Genomic DNA, 20,264 nt, shown 5'->3' with positions numbered 1-20,264 from the left:
AAGGTTTTTCTATTTTTAGAACTACTGACCTAGTTTTTGACTGCACGTGACCCAGTTTCGAACTTTACCTAGATATCATTAAGATGAACATTCAGACCAAAATTCATACAGTTCCCATGAAAAATATGGCCTTTAGAGAGGTCACAAGGTTTTTCTATTATTTGACCTACTGACCTAGTTTTTGATGGCACTTGACCCAGTTTTAAACTTGACCTAGATATCATCAAGATGAACATTCTGACCAATTTTCATGAAGCTCTTGTGAAAAATATGGCCTCTAGAGAGGTCACAAGGTTTTTCTATTTTTAGACCTACTGACCTAGTTTTTGACCGCGCCTGACCCAGTTTCGAACTTGACCTAGATATCATCAAGATGAACATTCTGACCAATTTTCATAAAGACCCCTTGAAAAATGTGACCTCTAGAGTGGTCACAAGCAAAAGTTTACGCACTGACGCACGCACGCACGGATGGACGGACAACGGACGCTGCACGATCACAAAAGCTCACCTTGTCACTTTGTGACTGGTGAGCTAAAAATTGGCAGTAACAGCAGCAGCAGCAATCGAAGAATAAGCAGGAGTAGAACAAGAGCTGTCAATGACAGCGCGCTCGACTATTCGAAGAACTGATTGAAGAATTGGGTCAAAATATTTCCACAGATATTCAGACAAAAGAAAGAAATAGATTAGACAAACAATGTTCCTGTATTTCTTTGATTTCGATAAGTCTTGCACTAAATGGCAATGTATGAACCAATTTTAAAGTCCGAAAAGGGCCATAATTCAGTCAAAATAGTTATGTACTCTTGCCTACAGATGGAAATCATAATGATAAACAAGTGTTCAAAGTTATGTACTCAAGCCTATAACTGGCCATGGTGATGGTAAACAGGTGTTGAAAGTTTCAAAGCTTTATCTCAAAAGACTTTGTCAAAATATGAACTGGTACGAAATATTAACCCAGATTTCTAAGTCTTCTTCTTATCGTTCGCAAGTCAAAAAGGGCCATAATTCAGGCAAAATCCTTGATGGAGTTATGTGCTCTTGCCTATAACTGGACATGGTGATGATAAACAAGTGTTGAAAGTTTCAAAGCTTTATCTTAGAAGACTTTGTCAAAATATGAACTGGTACGAAAAACTTAACCATGATTTCTAAGTCAAAAGGGGCCATAATTCAGCCAAAATCCTTGATGGAGTTATGTGCTCTTGCCTATAACTGGCCATGGTGATGGTAAACAAGTGTTGAAAGTTTCAAAGCTTTATCTCAAAAGACTTTGTCAAAATGTGGACTGGTACGAAAAACTTAACCGACGCCGTGGTGAGTAGGATAGCTCTATTTATTCTTCGAATAGTCGAGCTAAAAATTAGTAGCACTAGCAGCAACAAAACAAAACACAAGAGGACCATGATGGTCCTGAATCGCTCACCTATCCCCACATGACCCAGTGTTGAACTGAGTATGACGTCATTATTTCTATTATTTGACAAAGTGACCTAGATATCATCAAGATAAAAAATTCTGACCAATCTTCATGAAGATCCATTGAAAAATATGGCCTCTAGAGAGGTCACAAGGTTTTTCTATTATTTGACCTAATGACATAGTTTTTGAAGGCACGTGACCCACTTTTAAACTTGACCTAGATATCATCAAGGTGAACATTCTCACCAATTTTCATGAAGATCTCGTGAAAAATATGGCCTCCAGAGAGGTCACAAGGTTTTTCTATTTTTCGACCTACTGACCTAGTTTTTGAAGGCACATGACCCAGTTACGAACCTGACCTAGATATCATCAAGCTGAACATTCTCACCAATTTTCATGAAGATCCATAGAGAAATATGGCCTCTAGAGAGGTCACAAGGTTTTTCTATTTTTAGACCTACTGACCTAGTTTTTGACCCCACGTGACCCAGTTTTGAACCTGACCTAGATATCATAAAGCTGAACCTTCTGACCAATATTCATGAAGATCTCATGAAAAATATGGCCTCTAGAGAGGTCACAAGGTTTTTCTATTTTTAGATCTACTGACCTAGTTTTTAACCCACGTGACCCAGTTTCGAACTTGATCTAGATATCATCAAGGTAAACATTCTGACCAATTTTCATGAAGATCCATTGAAAAATATGGCCTCTAGAGAGGTCACAAGGTTTTCTATTTTTAGACCTACTGACCTAGTTTTTGACCGCACGTGACCCAGTTTCGAACTTGACCTAGATATCATCAAGGTGAACATTCTGACCAATTTTCATGAAGATCCATTGAGAAATATGGCCTCTAGAGAGGTCACAAGGTTTTTCTATTTTTAGACCTACTGACCTAGTTTTTGATCCCACATGACCCAGTATCGAACTTGACCTAGATATCATCAAGGTGAACATTCTGACCAATATTCATGAAGATCTCATGAAAAATATGGCCTCTAGAGAGGTCACAAGGTTTTTCTATTTTTAGATCTACTGACCTAGTTTTTACCCCCATGTGACCCAGTTTCGACGTTGACCTAGATATCATCAAGCTGAACATTCTGACCAATTTTCATGAAGATCCATTGAGAAATATGGCCTCTAGAGAGCTCACAAGGTTTTTCTATTATTAGACCTAATGACCTAGTTTTTGACCCCATGTGACCCAGTTTCGAAACCTGACCTAGATATCATCAAGGTGAACATTCTGACCAATATTCATGAAGATCTCATGAAAAATATGGCCTCTAGAGAGGTCACAAGGTTTTTCTATTTTTAGACCTACTGACCTAGTTTTTGACCCCACGTGACCCAGTTTCGAACTTGACCTAGATATCATCAAGGTGAACATTCTGACCAATATTCATGAAGATCTCATGAAAAATATGGCCTCTAGAGAGGTCACAAGGTTTTTCTATTTTTAGACCTACTGACCTAGTTTTTGACCCCACGTTACCCAGTTTCGAACTTGACCTAGATATCATCAAGGTGAACATTCTGACCAATTTTCATGAAGATCTTGTGAAATATATGGCCTCTAGAGAGGTCACAAGGTTTTTCTATTTTTAGACCTACTGACCTAGTTTTTGATGGCACGTGACCCAGTTTCGAACTTGACCTAGATATCATCAAGGTGAACATTCTGACCAACTTTCATAAAGATCCCATGAAAAATGTGACCTCTAGAGTGGTCACAAGCAAAGTTTACGGACGCACGCACGCACGCACGCACGCACGCACGGACGGACGACGGACGCCGCGCGATCACAAGAGCTCACCTTGTCACTTTGTGACAGGTGAGCTAAAAAGTGAAACTGGCAATAGCACTACAAACATTATGCGCTGTTTGCTTCTGCTCACTGCTACTGTCACTAGTACTATTACTGCTAAACTTGCTACAACTACTATTGCTAATGCTGAAGATGATTTCTACTGATACTCTTGCTACTGCTTCTACTCACAGCCACAACTGCTACTACTACCATTCACTGCTATGTTGCTAAAGCTACTCTTGCTACTGCTACTGGTGTTACTGCTGCTACTACTGCAACTGCAGCTACTTCTCACTTCTATTGCAGCTGATAGATGCTACTGCCACTGCCAATTTTACATTTCTGCAAACTGTGCCAGTTTCACTATTTTCACAGAACGCTATTACTAAGCAAAACAGTAATCAGGTTGAAAAAGAATGAATTACAGGATTAAAAAGTATGAATTCATTCTACAGAAAATGCAATGTAAAATCCTTAACTTTATGTGCTTTGAGTGGGAGAAACTGAAAAAGAACAAACACACGATGATAATATGTAATACATTAAATGAGTATGTTGTTAATTTTAAACCTTACAGACTAGACACTGCATAAAAATACATATAACATACTGGTAGACGAACCGACCATGCTTTAGAGTTCCAAGTATTTGAAAATACATCAAGTTACTAGGAACCACTTACTTATATTAAACTTAGTACGAGGGCTTTATTCAGATAAGGTATGTGCAAGGTTAAGAATTATTACCTTCAAAGAGAAAGGTGTCCACTTCATTCCTTATTTCTAGGTCATTGAGACCGACACCATCCTCATCTGTGGCTGTAAGAATTATATCTAGAAAGTCTAGATTCCTCTTTTCTGAACCAGCCTCGCCGCTTTTAACTTCTAAACCATCTTGCTTCTGTTCAATAAGTATGATATTGAAATCAGACATGTATCAAAATAAACATTCCATAAACACAACAAAAGGGCCATGAAGGACCTGTATCGCTCACCTGACCTAAAGATCACCAAGATTAACATTCTGACCAAGTTTCATTAAAATATGGTCATAGATGTGGTCGCTAAAGAGTTAACTAGCTTTTCCTTTGATTTGACCCCACATGACCTAGATTCAAACTTGACCTAAAGATCATCAAGATTAACATTCTGACTAAGTTTCATGAAGATACTTCATAAATGTACCCTCTAGAGTGTTAACAAGCTTTTCCTTTGATTTGACCTAGTAACCTAGTTTTTGACCCCTACTAACCCAGATTTGAACTTGACCTATAGATCATCAATATTAACATTCTGGTCAAGTTTCATTAAGATATGGTCATAAATGTGGCCTCTACAGTGTTAACTAGCTTTTCCTTTGATTTGACCTGGTGACCTAGTTTTTGACCCCACATGACCCAGATTCAAACTGGACCTTCAGATCACCAAGGTTAACATTCTGACTAAGTTTCATGAAGATACAATCATAAATGTGGCCTCTACAGTGTTAACAAGCTTTTCCTTTGATTTGACCTGGTGACCTAGTTTTTGTGCCCAGATGACCCAATATCGAACTTGTCCAAGATTTTATTGAGGGTAACATTCTGACCAAGTTTCATTAAGATTAGGCCAAAATTGTGACTTCTAGAATGTTATCAAACTTTTCCTTTGATTTGACCTGGTGACCTAGTTTTTGTGCCTAGATGACCCAATATCGAACTTGTCCAAGATTTTATTGAGGGTAACATTCTGACCAAGTTTCATTAAGATTAGGCCAAAATTGTGACTTCTAGAGTGTTATCAAGCTTTTCCTTTGATTTGACCTGGTGACCTAGTTTTTGAGCCCAGATGAACCAATATCGAACTTGTCCAAGTTTTTATTGAGGGTAACATTCTGACCAAGTTTCATTAAGATTAGGCCAAAATTGTGACTTCTAGAGTGTTAACAAGTTTTTTCTTTGATTTGACCTAGCGACCTAGTTTTCGACTCCAGATAACCCAATATCGAACTCGTTCAAGATTTTATTGAGGGTAACATTCTGACCAAGTTTCATTAAGATTGAGACAAAATTTTGACCTCTAAAGTGTTAACAAGATTTTCCTTTGATTTGACCCGGTGACCTAGTTTTTGACCCCAGATGACCCAATATCGAACTCATCCAAGATTTTATTGAGGGTAACATTCTGACCAAGTTTCACTAAGATTAGGTCAAAATTGTAACCTCTAGAGTGTTAACAGTCAAACTGTTGACGTCGGACGGACGACTGACGATGGACACAGGGCGATCACATTTCGTGCTCTAGGTGAGCTAGAAAGAAGTACTTAATCTAGATGGAACAATGCACTGTTTGTTTTGTAAAGGAAGTTCAAGTTATTGTCATGTGATTCGAAATCCAGTTAAAAAGCATACTTTATATATTAAGAACATAGGTTTTGCAAACAATACTGAAAACATCTGCAACAGTTTTGTTAAATAGTTTTTATCAATGAACAAGCCATGCCTTTTAATATTTTATGTCAGCTTTCTCTTTTCTTTATTATATTCTGTAAGAGGTTTATTTAAGAAGTAAATGACCCAATACATAGAGTTAGATCCCTAACAGAAAAGAATACCTTAATTTCAATATTACCCACTGACAGGTTTTAAAAAAGTTTTATGTTTCTTTTTATTTCATTTTCCACAACTAATCTTAGCTGCAAATACACCAAAGTATGCAGAGGAAAGTAATAATAATATTTCAAATTTGCATTTCTAATAAATATCAGCTAAACAAATCCATCAGAAAGAATTTGTAAAAGATACTCCCACACACTTTGATCATATTTTCTCTTCAAATTCTGAAACTACCTACTATGCAGTTGTATCTGTTTTTGCCATACAAGATTGTTTACACTATTCCAGACTCTGAACCTACGGATAATGTCACATTTGCTCCTTTTTAGGCAACTCACTTATAACTTATTTTTAAACATTATTATCCTGTGACTTATATAAGTGACAGTTCACACTTTAAATAAAATAGCAAAATGGCAATGCCATAAAAAGGACATCTAGCCATGGGGTGGTCATCTGAGTGCCATAACAGTAGTTTTACAATAAATTGGTATTTTTGCCCTACAGAAAATAAATTGGTATTTTTGCCAGTGTTTGAATCCCATTCATATAGTTTTTTTTAATTCTTGCAATATCTGTTTTGCTAAATAATAGTTTTAATAAATTTATCTATTAGAACTTCATGTGCATAGAGATGTTATATCACTTAACTTTACAACCGTATTATGTTATTGTTGGTAAAATGAGCTTACTATAATCGATTTTTATAAATTTAAGAAGCTTAACACATAATTAAGCACCACAAGAAACAAAAGACCATCATAGACCTATACTATTTTTGTGTCAGGAGTAAAAATGTGACAAGCAACAATATCTTCAAACACACTTCCAATCGCTGTTTGTTTTCCCTGAAATTCTACACAGAACAGTATCATCAGATTCTTTTTATTTCATTTCAGTCTACAGTTCTCTAATTATTTTACAACAGCGCACATACACCTTAAGTTATACTTCATACTGTGAAATTACAGTCATTCAGCTTTCCCCACTAGCTTTAACCTGCAGCTTAATAATTATTACATTCAATACATTTCATTTTAATTACTTGGTCTTTCAGAGCTAGAAAATCAAAATTATCATGGGAACTGTTACTAAAGATATGGAAATATATCCAATCCAAAGACTCAGATTTATTTCCTCATAGCAATCTGAAAATTACAAACGATGAACTAGATGACAGAAAAAGTCCATATAAAATGCAACGTGCTAACTTAAGCTACACATTTAAATGATTAATTACAAATCTGGGTCTAAAGAATTTTTAAGTTCCAGTACAAACATGTACATCAGCACATGTTTAAGTTCCACAAGGCTTTAACTTTTATGTTAAAAACTGATAAAACAGCTGTTCAAATAGATGTTATGCAAAACTATGTGGTTAGAAAAGCGTTATTTTTAATACTGCAGTTCACTGTACAGTTAGAGCAACAAAGGGAGGTAATCAAAGACAACAGATTCAATAAAACATTCTACTATATTCATTAATATTGAAACCTCTGTCAAAAAATATAGAAAACAATGATCATACATAGACTTTTACAAGAAATTAACATATTTTATGTTAATAACGAACATTGTGGCAGCCACATTCTAAACAAAAGCATTATGAGCCTTTAAGACTTTAATATTTTTGCTAGGTATAAATTACACTGCATCATGAACCTTATAGCATTACAGTTAATACTACATTATTTTATACATGTATATCAAGAGGGCCATAGAGGCGGACCTAAATCGTTCACTTGCCTTTATCCCCTTTTGAACAAATTTGCAAAGAGGACCTTACAATGATGCAGACCAAGTTTGATGAAGGTCTATAAAGTGGGTCATGAAAAAAGTCAATTAATGCTTTTTCTTTTTTTAGATCTAGCTGCCCCAAAAAGGGACCGAGAGCATCAATTTGAACAAAATTGAGAGACGACGTAATAATGATGAACAGTCAAAACAAAGAACAAGTTTGACGATCCCTCATATGGTTCATCAGAAGAAGTCATTAAAAGGTTTTTATATCTTCAAGTCTAGCGACTCGTAAAAAGGACCAAGTGCCTCCATTTGAAAAAATCTGAAAGAGGAACCTTGCCATAATGCTATGTAACAAATTTGGTGTATTTCTTACAAGAAGTTTCTGAGCAGAAGATAATTATTAATAAGTAAGAAGAGGGCACCGAAGGCCCTTAATAGCACACCTGATCTAGTTCTTATCCCAGATAACCTAGCATCTAATAAGGCCTATATTCCATAACAAACCTCTTGACCAAGTGTCTCCATTTGAAAAAAATCTAAAAGAGAAACCTTGCCATAATGCTATGTAACAAATTTGGTGTATTTCTGACAAGAAGTTTCTGAGCAGAACATAATTATTAATAAGTAAGAAGAGGACACTGAAGGCCCTTAATAGCACACCTGATCTAGTTCTTATCCAAGATAACCTAGCATCTAATAAGGCCTATATTCCATAAGAACAAACCTCTTGACCACGTTTTATGTAAATCATGTAATCATTAAACATGTTTTTTCATTGATTTAAACTAGAGACATAGTTTTATACCAGACCTTAACTCCATACAGACAAACATTTCCACAAAGATATATGAAAATCAAGTTGACAAGACAGTCTGAAAGACAGCTATAGTCCATGTATGAGGAAATCAATGAATTTGAAAATACTTCAAGGGGTTTAGGAGATACATAGCAGACACAAAATGGAAGGCTCAAACCTTTGGCCTTAAGTTGTTACCTTGACCTTGAGCCAACATGGCTTACTCATAAGTTCTGCACATCGTCTTGATGAGGTGATCATTTGACACAAGTTTCATGAAAATCCTTCAAGGGGTTTAGGAGATACAGAGCTCAAACTTTTGACATTCAGTTGTGACCTTGACCTTGAGTCAACATGGCTGACACATGAGTTCTGCACATCATCTTGATAAGGTGATCACTTGATTCAAGTTTCATGAAAATCCTTCAAGGGGTTTAGGAGATCCAGAGCAGACATAAAATGGAAGGCTCAAACACTTTACCTTGAGTTGTGACCATGACCTTGAGCCAACATGGCTGACTCATGAGTTCTGCAAATCGTCTTAATGAGGTGATCATTTGACTCAAGATCCATAAAAAGCCTTTAAGGGGTTTAGGAGATACAGAGTGGACATGAACTGGAAGGCTCAAACCTTTGACCTAGTTACATATTCATTTTAGATTTTAAACGGACAAATATTCAAACCAAGCGTCATGAAGATCAGGTAGAAAATGTGGCCTTTAGAGTGTTATCAATGTCTTTTTACAATTTGACCTAGTGATCTAGTTTAAGACCAAGATAATCGAATGATCTAGTTTATGACACAGATAATCAAGTTTAAACATGACCAAAATATCAGGAAGACTATCTTTCTGACCAAGTTTTATGATCTCTACAGTGTTTACAAGGTTTTTGTAAGATTTGGCCAAGTGACTTGGTTTTTTACCTCTCGAAACCCAGTTTTGAACTCGACTTAGATTTCACAGAAACACACATTCTGATTTTTTATGAAGATCTAACAATAAATCGTGGGCTGAGCGCGAAACTATTGTAACTGTATATGAATAAAGAACAAGATACAATAGTTTCGCGCTCAGCCCTCGAAATGTGACCACTAGGTATTAACAAGGTTTTTCTATGATCTAAATTAATAACCTAGTTTAAGGTAACCAAGTTTTGAACATGTACTAGATTTCATAGATGTAAACGTTCTGACAAAGTTTCATAAAGAGGAGGTAGAAAATGTCTCATCTTAAGTGTTTATTAGGTTTTCCTTTTAAACAACCTACTCACCTAGATTTTGACCACGGATAACCCATTAACAAATTTGAGTGTAATTTTATTGAGGGTAACTTTCTGACCAAATTTCGTTATGACTGGGCTAAAATTGTGTTAACGGTAAAACTGTTGACAACGCACGACATACCCTATGGTGCTCAGGTGAACTACAAATACTCGCCTGGGTTGCCATACAACTGACGCAAGACCATCCTACAATACTGTTAGCACTCCCAGAACGTTTTGTTAAGGTGAGCTAAAAACATATACAATGTAGCAGGTATTTTGTGAACATGGATACAGGTAGGAAATACCTCACTACTGGAAAGAAACTGTTAAATAACTGATCAAAATGATCAAAAATATATATTCTAATTGAAAAAAAACCACTGATCAATGTACCGGTAAATGTAGCAAATTAAACAAGGTTTGTGAAATTTATACATACTATTGCCTTTCGTCGTTTGTCAATTATATCTTCTGACACATCATGGACAAATTTGCATAATTTCAGGAATTCTTTTCCTTCTTTGGTAAAGTTATAATAAATGAAGTCAAAAGCCTGTAATACTTTCCTGAAAAAATATGAAATATCATTCATTAGTACAGTATAATTTGAATTTTTGCCAACAGTCATAATCATCCCTCAATGTCACTGTCACATGTTTTCAACAAAACAACAGCTTGAAATTTTTTTTTATATGAAATGGGATCTAACTTGTAGAGGGAACAACTTGATTGTCTAAGACTTCTAAAGATACAAAATGTCCTGTGTAAAATATTCCACAATAATTTTTTAACAAAACTGACTCAACAGCTCAAGTGGCTCACCTGAAAAGGGCCTGTACATTTAGAAGTATTTTTATAAGATAATTTCTACAGAGATGTTTTAGCAAAGTAATTTTTCTTGTAAATGTCTCAGATCTGAGATGATTTAACATGGGTCAATCCTCATGATAAGTTTTAAGCTAAAATGGAAATCTGTTTTTGTACGAATATTAATACACTACAAACATATATATTGTGCAGAAAACATTCATATCAGGAAGTGAATTTTCCAATGTCCAAGATTAGATACAATTAGTAATCAATATCTATACAACTGGTACACATTGGGTACTACAGTAAACAACTTTCATGAATTGTTAAAAACTGATAGTTCTGAAAAACTTAAGAAAAAAGCAGTGTTTGTTCAACATTTACTGAATACATAGATCACAGATGTGAATGTTAAAGGGAGAATATAATACTCACTTTGTCTAATATGCATTACCTAAAAAAACTGTCTTTCTTTGATATGCTGGGTACACAACTACATGTCTTTACTTGTATGTATATGTATTATTAATTATAAAATTGAAATTAGAATTGAAGCAGGCAGACATTAATATACCTCGAAATGCAGGTATCTGTCAGTACATTTTGTAGAAAAAATTGATTTTCATATTGATGATGTAGAATGTGATTTTCATCTATTTTTCCAAAGTCCAAGATTTGATGCAATTAGTAATCAATATTTATACACCTGGTACACATTGGGTACTACAGTAAACTGTAAAAAAATGGTAGTTCTAAAAAAATTTAAAAGAACTTCTACTAAATACATGTATAGATTACTGATGTGAATGTTAAAGGGAGAGTACCCACTTTATCCAATATGCATTACCTAAAGGAGTTGTCTTTCTTCGAAATGCTGGGTACACAAGTACATGTCTATACTTTATGTTTATGTATTGTGGGTCGGTGGCCTTTAATTACAAAATAAAATTGTAGACTTGAGTTTAGTATAATAAAATTAAAAAGAAAAACACTGAATTTCAAGATGAACTATCATACTAAGAGTCTGTACTTACAATGATCTTTCTATCCATAATTCTGAAAGTCTGTGCACAGCTTGAACATAGGGATGTTTCTGTCTAGAACAAATACCAGAGAAAGAAATCATTTGAGTCAACAGCCATAACAATGTTACTATTAACCCTTAGCCTGCTAAATTTCTCAAATTTTCAATTTGGACAAAACCAATTATTATTAAAAGGGGTGTTCATTAAAAAAATTATCAGACTGAAATGCGAACAGTGCAGACCATGATCAGTCTGCACAGGTGTGCAGGATGATCTTTGTCTGCAATGGTTGCAAAGACAGAATCACTTGCTGCCAGCAGGCTAAAGGTTAAATAGATCTACCAATAAAGGTGATAAAAATCCTGAGACGTGGCTTTGAAACAGGGAAGTAAATTGTTTTGATTATGAATGTTGACTGTATGACCTTGACCTTGAACCTACTGACCAGCCTTTATGCCACAAGTAATCTTGATGAGGTGAATCATTGATTCTAGTGTTATGGAATCCTTCCAGCGGTTAAAAAATTTGGAGCGAACACAAATATAAGATAACTGATCTCTGACCTCTAAGTCTGACACTGACCTTGAGGCCATAAACAGGTCATATGCTTTGCACATTCTCTTGATGAGGCAAGCAACTGATGATATGTTTTATGAAAATTCATTAAGCTGTTTAAATGATATGGCGCAGACATGAAGTTAAGCCATTTCATCTTCCAATTGTGATCTTTACCTTAAGCCTTGTGACTTAGGTTGTGTGTTCTGCAAACCATCTTGATGTCATAAATAATTGATGCTAGTTTTATGAATCTTTTGGGCCATTTAGACGATATGGAGTGGTCATGTAGTCAAGCTTTTTGGGCTTTAACCTCCAAGTATGACCTTGACCTCATATCTTCTGAACTTGTTGCAATGTAAGCACATTATCCTGATGCACAACTTTCATGAAAAGCTTCCAAATGATCTAAAAGATTTGGAGAGGACATAATTTCAAGCTATTTAAATTTTGACCTCTAAGTGTGACCCTGACCTTGGATCTATTGACCTTTGTTGTGTGCTCTTAACGTCATCTTGTTGATTGTTACATCTGATGTTAGCTTTATGGAAGTCTTCCAAGTGGTACAATATGGTGAGGATAAAATGTTTAGCTATTTGACCTTTGACCTCCAAGTGTTACCTTGACCTTTGACTTAATGATCTGGGTTATGCATTCTGCATGTCATCTTGACCAGGTTGATAACTGACAGAAGTGAAATCCTTCCAAAGGTTAAGAGGATGTAAGCTGTCATGACAGACAGACAGACATAAATACTGGTATAACTTCAAAATATATATACAACCCCCATACACTTTGTATCTAGGGGTAGATCTATAATTAATAATATCAAATTTTATCCTGCTGATGTTATGATTGATATGTCCTGATTAATACAAAACTGAGATTCATTTAAATGGTATGCTAATCTGGCATTTCATGCTTCTGTTCAATAGCTATATATCAAAGAATTTCAAAACTTAAAGTGGTCTAAACGATTTAAACATGTTTCTCAAATATTAGAGTACCTACCCTTGTGTCTGGCAATCAGTATTGTAAGAAAAAGCACATCTTGTAATGATATCTAGAGAACAAAGGCCTATATGCTCAAACACTTCAAAAGATTCACCTGATTCAGCTACCTTCTCAATTTTGTCCTGGAAAAGAAATCATTCATGATTATACTGATGGATGTTTAGATATAATAGACTTTACAGTAAAACCATTCATTTATTTCATGTTAAGGATTTCATTTATATCAAATAGTAACAGTAATGATATCTTTAACGTAATACAATATGTAAAGTGTTAGTAAATGTTTAACACATTTTAACATTAGCTTAAAGGTTTGCACATATCCCTATAACATGAGTGCAAGTACAGCACAGTTTCAAGTGTTCAAAGAGAATATTAGATAATTGTCTTTCTGAACTTAAGTCTATGCAGCAAGGTCCACCTTCAGGCTCTGATGAAGGGAATAAACCTTTTGTAGACAAGCTGGATAACTTAAGTTCAGAAAAAACTACAAAATGTATAATGTAATATCTTATCTATTTCTGTCTTTTCATTAAATATAAGTAAAGGCTAATTTAAAAACTGATTTTACAGTATTGATGCATTTATATTTTCTAATTTATCTACATAACTAAATGTTTGATCAGTATATTTTAACTTTAGTGTAACCTACTGACATAATATAATATTATGTAGTCTCACCATGAAATTTGTTATTCAACTAAAATAGTCTACATACTTTACTACTGGCATCACATTATTTTCTATCTGACATTTTTCCCTCTAAAGATGTGCTAACTACATTATTCAACATATATGCAACTAAAACATGTCAGACATATAGCGAAATAACTACATGTATTTTCTAAATTCTAAATAATTACCAGAAGTATGTCAGTACAGCTGTTGAACACATCAACATATGGTTGCAGAATATCAAAGTGGAACGCTGGTGTAAGGAGTCGCCTGTTCCTTGCCCATCGGTCGCCATTAGCGATAAGTAAACCTTCTCCAAGCCATTTAACACCTAGCTGATAGGCCGTGCCCGGGTCACGTGGTTTTCTAGCCACATAAGCTGAATATGAAATATTAATTGATAAACAAGAGCTGCAAGAGACAGGGCATTTGAATGCATTTGATATTTTCAAGCTGGATAGTGAAATCTGTAGTTATTAATACACTAGAAGAGGAAACAAAACATTTAATGAACTGACAAAATAAACTAGAAAATGCTTTTGTAAAAAAGCGCATGTCTCCCCCAATGCAAAGTCCTATAGGCACGAAGTCAATAGGGGTCAGGAGCGAAAGTCAAAGAGACACTGATGGTTGGCTGCAATATGGATCATCTACTTGGCATGTCCAGTCATCCCGCTAAATTTCAACACTAGTGGCCTAGTGGTTCTCAAGTCACTGTTCAGGCTCCTGTGACCTTGACCTTTGATCAAGTGACCTCAAAATAAATAGGGGTCATCTACTCTGCATGTCCAATCATCATATTTAGTTTCAACATTGTAGGTCAAGTGGTTCTCAAGTTATTTCCAAAAAATGATTTTACATGAACAGGCCACTGTGACCTTGACCTTTAATAGACTTACCCAAAAATCAATAGGGGTCATCTACTCTGCATGTTCAATCATCCTATGAAGTTTCAACATTCTGGGTCAAGTGGTTCTCAAGTTATTGATCGGAACTGGTTATCAATGTTCAGGCCCCTGTGACCTTGACCTTTAACAGAGTGACCCCAAAAACAATAACGGTCATTTACTCTGCATGAACAATCATCCTATGAAGTTTCAACATTCTGGGTCGAGAGGTTCTCAAGTTATTGATTGGAAATGGTTTTCCATGTTCAGGCCCCTGTGGCCTTGACCTTTAACAGAGTGACCCTAAAATCGTTAGGGTTCATCTACTCTGCATGACCAATCATCCTACGAAGTTTCATCATTCTGGGTCAAGTGGTTATCAAGTTACTGACCGGAAATGGTTTTCAATGTTCGGGCCCCTGTGACCTTGACCTTTCACAGAGTGACCCCAAAATGGTTAGGGGTCATCTACTCTTTATGATCAATCATCCTATTAAGTTTCAACATTCTGGGTCAAGTGTTTCTCAAGTTACTGACTGGAAATGGTTTTCAATGTTCAGGCCCCTGTGACCTTGACCTTTAATGGAGTGACCCCAAAATCGATAGGGGTCATCTACTCTGCATGTACAATCATCCTATGAAGTTTCAACATTCTGGGTCAAGTGGTTCTCTAGTTATTGATCAGAAATGGTTTTAATGTTCAGGCCCCTGTGACCTTGACCTTTGATGGAGTGACCCCAAAAACAATAGGGGTCGTCTACTTTTTATGACCAATCATCCTATCAAGTTTCAACATTCTGGGTCAGGTGGTTCTCTAGTTATTGATTGGAAATGGTTTTCAATGTTCAGGCCCCTGTGACCTTGACCTTTGACGGAGTGACCCCAAAACCAATAGGGGTCATCTACTCTTCATGATCAATCATCAAATGAAGTTTCAACATTCTGGGTCAAGTGGTTCTCTAGTTATTGATCGGAAATGGTTTTCAATGTTCAGGCCCCTGTGACCTTGACCTTTGACGGAGTGACCCCAAAATCAATAGGGGTCATCTACTCTTCATGACCAATCATCCTATGAAGTTTCAACATTCTGGGTCAAGTGATTCTTTAGTTATTGATCGGAAATGGTTTTCAATGTTCAGGCCCCTGTGACCTTGACCTTTGATGGAGTGACCCCAAAAACAATAGGGGTCGTCTACTCCAGCAGCCCTACAACCCTATGAAGTTTGAAGGTTCTAGGTCATATGGTTCTCCAGTTATTGCTCGGAAATGAAGTGTGACGTACGGACGGACGTACGGACGGACGGACGGACGGACAGGGCAAAAACAATATGTCTCCTGGGGGAGACATAATTCATGTTAGTGACATGGGTGTGCCCAATTGCCTATCCAGGAAAAAAAATGACACAAGTCTTTACTTTCTGGACCTTGTCATATAATGATGCAGGTAATGGTGTGGAACAACTGTTTTTAGTTTGAATCAAAACACAGATAGAGGCTATGTACACCAAAACATTAACCAAAATTTTGGTAAACTATAAAAAGGCATAATTCATGGTATATTTCTCCCAGAGTTAACTGCCCTTGTATCATATCATGCTGGTTACTATATGGGACAACTATTTTAAACTTAAAGGAGATCCATCTCGCACTACAATCAAACCTGTCTAGAACAAAGACTATCCTTTGGAGAGACAAAAAATGGTGTTCAATGGAAAGTGTTCTTTATTCACTGTAAATGATAAAATAGGAAATAAAACCATTGATCTTTAGGGCCCAGTGGTCTCTGTTTAGCGGTGGTCTGTAGCAAGTTTTAACTGTAATGAAAACACTTTCATTGACGGTGCATCAAAACTTTGATCTGAAATTCTAATTTCTAAATTCTCAAAATGGCACATAATTCATACTGGTGCCACAGTTAGGGCCCTTGTATAATTCATACTGGTGCCACAGTTAGGGCCCTTGTATGTTGTGGCTGAAGATTTAAATCCACTATAACAATAGTTATAAATAAATATGAAGCAAATTCATTAAGTAATAACAGAGACAGAGTGGAAGTGCATCAAAGCTTTAATCCGAAATTCTAAAAACTGGGCATAATTCATTAATATTGGTGCCAGAGTTAGGGCCTTTGTCTTATATTGTGGTTGAAGATTTAAATCAACTTGAACTATTTTAAAATTAATATCTAATTCAGTAAGTAATAACAAAGATAGAGTGGAAGTATATCAAAACTTTAACCAAGCTGCAGATGAGAATTAGGATGCCGGGATGAGTAGGACAGCTTTACATTTATTTCTTCTAGTCAAGTTAAAAAACATATAAAGATAATACATGCATTTAGGCTATCATTAAGTATGACATAATATGGGACCAACTGCACATTACTGCACATTTAATAAGTACTATCTCTGTCAAAACATTGAAATGCATGAAAACTTATTGTCACCATTTCAACTATATCAGGTGAACTTGTTTTCCGCTTTAAAATAAACAATAACTGAGCCGCGCCATGAGAAAACCAACATAGTGGGTGTACGACCAGCATGGATCCAGACCAGCCTGCGCATCCACACAGTCTGGTCAGGATCCATGCTGTTTGCTTTTAAAGCCTACTGCAATTAGAGAAACCATTAGCGAACAGCATGGATCCTGACCAGACTGCGCGGATGCGCAGGCTGGTCTGGATCCATGCTGGTCGCAAACCCACTATGTTGATTTTCTCATGGCACGGCTCAATTTGTTATCTATAACTTAAAAGTATTGATTAAATATGAGAGATTATAACATTTTTAAAAGTACTTGGTGGTAACAGATAAAAGTAACAGATAAAATGGGACCTCCATGGCCGAGTGGTTAAGGTGGCTGACTTCAAATCACTTGCCCCTCATCAATAATGGGTTCAAGCCTCATTCAGAGCAATGAATTCTCCTTGTGAGGAAGCCATCCAGTCAGCCTACGGATGGTCTGTGGTTCTACCCAGCTGCCGACTGTGATTAAATAATGCCTGGAGGGGCACCTGGGGTCTTCCTCCATCATCAAATTGGAAAGTCGCCATATGACCTATAATGCGATGTAAAACTCAACTTAACCAACAAACAGATTAAATTGTTTAATTCTTACCAGAAGCACGCATTACTGTTCTCATGGTATCTGGATGGTGAGCGATAATTATGCATCTTAATCTACCAAACCATATAGCGTGGAACTTGGGAAATATTTCTGTGAATGCAACTTGAAACTTGATTCCTTCTTCAGATGGACCTGGGTGCTGCAGTAAATTAGATAATACATGTAATTTCCTCAACAAGCCTACAATCAAATATAAGTTTTTGGCCAAAATGGCTCTGTTAACTGAACATAAATTTGTTGAAAGGAAATGCTAAAATATTTAATTAAAGAGAATAATATTTTTGTTTGTGGAGATTAAATTTTTTTAGAGAACCACAAACTTGAATTCAACTATAGTTTGATATCTAAAAATACTTTTTATTTCACTATACATGAACATGCAAAGCACTGGACAAAATCAGTTTTGGACAGGAATTTTAAGACACCTGATAAACGAACTGATACCATTATGGTGGTGTGTAATGCTTAAATTTCATTTTCAAAAATCAAATTATTTCTATTATATGTGGCAGCATTTCATCCCATACTTTGGAAAGGCATTTCAAATTGCTAACCTGTATAAGTCTTAAAGAGATCATATTCCTTATGACCAAGACAGATACAAGTCACTTACAGGAATGAAATGCCTTACCTATCATGAATTATTTAATTACTAATTTTCCTTCACAGATTTTTTCCAAAAAATGTTTGTGCCCCTTCTGTAACCTCATAGCAGACGCTTTAAAATACTAAAAATACCTGCTGTCATATACTTATTGAGCTGATGATATTCAAGAAATTGTTTATAAGCTTTTTTACAGTTGTCAATCATGCAGTCTGATCATGATCTGCACTGTTCACCATTCAGTCAGTATTTTTTTGTAAGCATCCCTTTTAACAGTTAAGGTACAGTCTTAATTGAAAGAAGGCAAGGTCATTATAGATTATTTAGCAGTATAAGGATTAAGAACCTAACGGGGCAGATATTTACCTCATTTATGTGGCCAAAGAACCAATGCCTTTCCTTTTTCATTGGTAATTCATCATATACTGCCACCCATCTCCTGTATCGTAGGAACCATGCAACAAGCTGACAACACACCAAAACAATCACAGTTAGACTGATGGAAGTCTCCAAAGATGGAGAGTTGACTGGTAAAATTTCAAACATTACTTCTCCTTTCTGTCAACCTGGAAAATAAGGTTAATTATGTTAACAGTTATCCTAGTAAGGCCGTTAATTGAGTAGGCTGTGCCTTGTATCTAAATCATTCAAACAAGTTTGGTAATTTTTTTTACACTGGCTGCCTTTATTTATCATTTTCACAGTGTAATATGAGTGGAAAATGTGCAGCCCGATACAAGACTTGAACCTGCGACCTGCGACCTTCTGCTTGCAAGTAAGATGCTCTACCAACGAAGCTAATCGGACAATCAATACCATAGACTAATTATATACACATTGCTACATTCCTCTCTCCTTTGTTTTTCAAAGTTATAAACTCAGATTCTTTTGACTAACCCAGCCATAGATTCACCCTAGCTCTAGGATTTCAAGGCTAGTCACCACACTAACGGCACCAATACAATAGAAGTGAAAAAATGTACAGCCCGAGACAGGACTCGAACCCGCAACCTTCTGCTTGCAAGTCAGAAGCTCTTCCAACTGAGCTAATCAGACAATCAATATCACGGACTAATTATAAACATTATATATACACTGCTACAGTAACAGGAAGCCTTATTGCAGTGTTAAGAGGTCGCAGTATTATTTGTGTCTGTGTTTTAGGACATGAGGTAGATTTAATATCCATGAATATTTGGAATTTGCCAGTGGTATCATACAAGAGAATAAAATCATCACAGCTAATTATCAATTCAAAGATGCTGTATACGAGTCCACTAGTTAACGCTGAACAGTGGCAGGGATGTTACAACAATCTTCCACTCATCGGGCACTCCGCTTACTTACATGTAGCTTATAGAAAGAGCCTCAAACAATGTAAACATACACATGTACATTGTACATTAGTCTGTCAATGAAGTCCAAAGTAAGTGGAAACCCGATGTATGTCCATATGCCACTGGTTCTTCCACTTACTGTCACTGTATGGTTATATGTTACTTGTTGACAATGCAAGATTAACTGAACTTTCAAATACCTTGGATTACCCGTATGAAAAAAAAAGACTGAATCCGCCCTGATACAATGTTCTCAGGTGAATTTTCGTTTCATGTTTTCGTAGGCCTTTTTTTTTTCATACACTGTATACCACTCTGTTCATAAAGAGTAGAAGTGTCTTTCAAGAGAGGTTGTTTTGTTCGGTATAATAATTTTTCTCTTAATAAATCACATGTACTTTGCTCATCCACATTCTGTTTTGTAAAAAATATCAAACTTCTTTTTCAAAAATATTTTGACATTATGTCTATACTTATTGTGTGCCTAAGCAACATATTTCTCCAGGTACTCCTAGTGTTAAACTTGTTACAATACATGTACAATTCAAAACGTTGCATAAATTGCAAAACGAAAGTGAAAGT

General features: G+C 35.9%; 1 protein-coding gene across 1 annotated transcript in view; it reads right to left on the bottom strand.

The window, feature by feature from the left end:
* The window catches only part of LOC123527852 (cytochrome P450 4F12-like), a 40,631-nt gene that overhangs the window by 16,203 nt on the left and 4,164 nt on the right, over nucleotides 1-20,264 (bottom strand). Inside the window, exons 2-8 of the mRNA XM_053523634.1 lie at nucleotides 18,712-18,911; nucleotides 17,733-17,880; nucleotides 13,914-14,104; nucleotides 13,048-13,172; nucleotides 11,491-11,553; nucleotides 10,086-10,212; nucleotides 3,995-4,148 (exon numbers count right to left, since the gene is read on the bottom strand). Of these exons, the coding sequence (XP_053379609.1) occupies nucleotides 3,995-4,148; nucleotides 10,086-10,212; nucleotides 11,491-11,553; nucleotides 13,048-13,172; nucleotides 13,914-14,104; nucleotides 17,733-17,880; nucleotides 18,712-18,891 (988 nt within the window). The 5' untranslated portion in view covers nucleotides 18,892-18,911. The remainder of the gene's footprint in view (nucleotides 1-3,994; nucleotides 4,149-10,085; nucleotides 10,213-11,490; nucleotides 11,554-13,047; nucleotides 13,173-13,913; nucleotides 14,105-17,732; nucleotides 17,881-18,711; nucleotides 18,912-20,264) is intronic.

The sequence above is a fragment of the Mercenaria mercenaria genome, chromosome 14, assembly GCF_021730395.1.
Source record: "Mercenaria mercenaria strain notata chromosome 14, MADL_Memer_1, whole genome shotgun sequence".
NCBI lineage: Eukaryota > Metazoa > Mollusca > Bivalvia > Venerida > Veneridae > Mercenaria > Mercenaria mercenaria.
The sequence above is the reverse complement of the archived record's forward strand: the minus strand, read 5'-3'. Positions and strand labels throughout refer to the sequence as shown.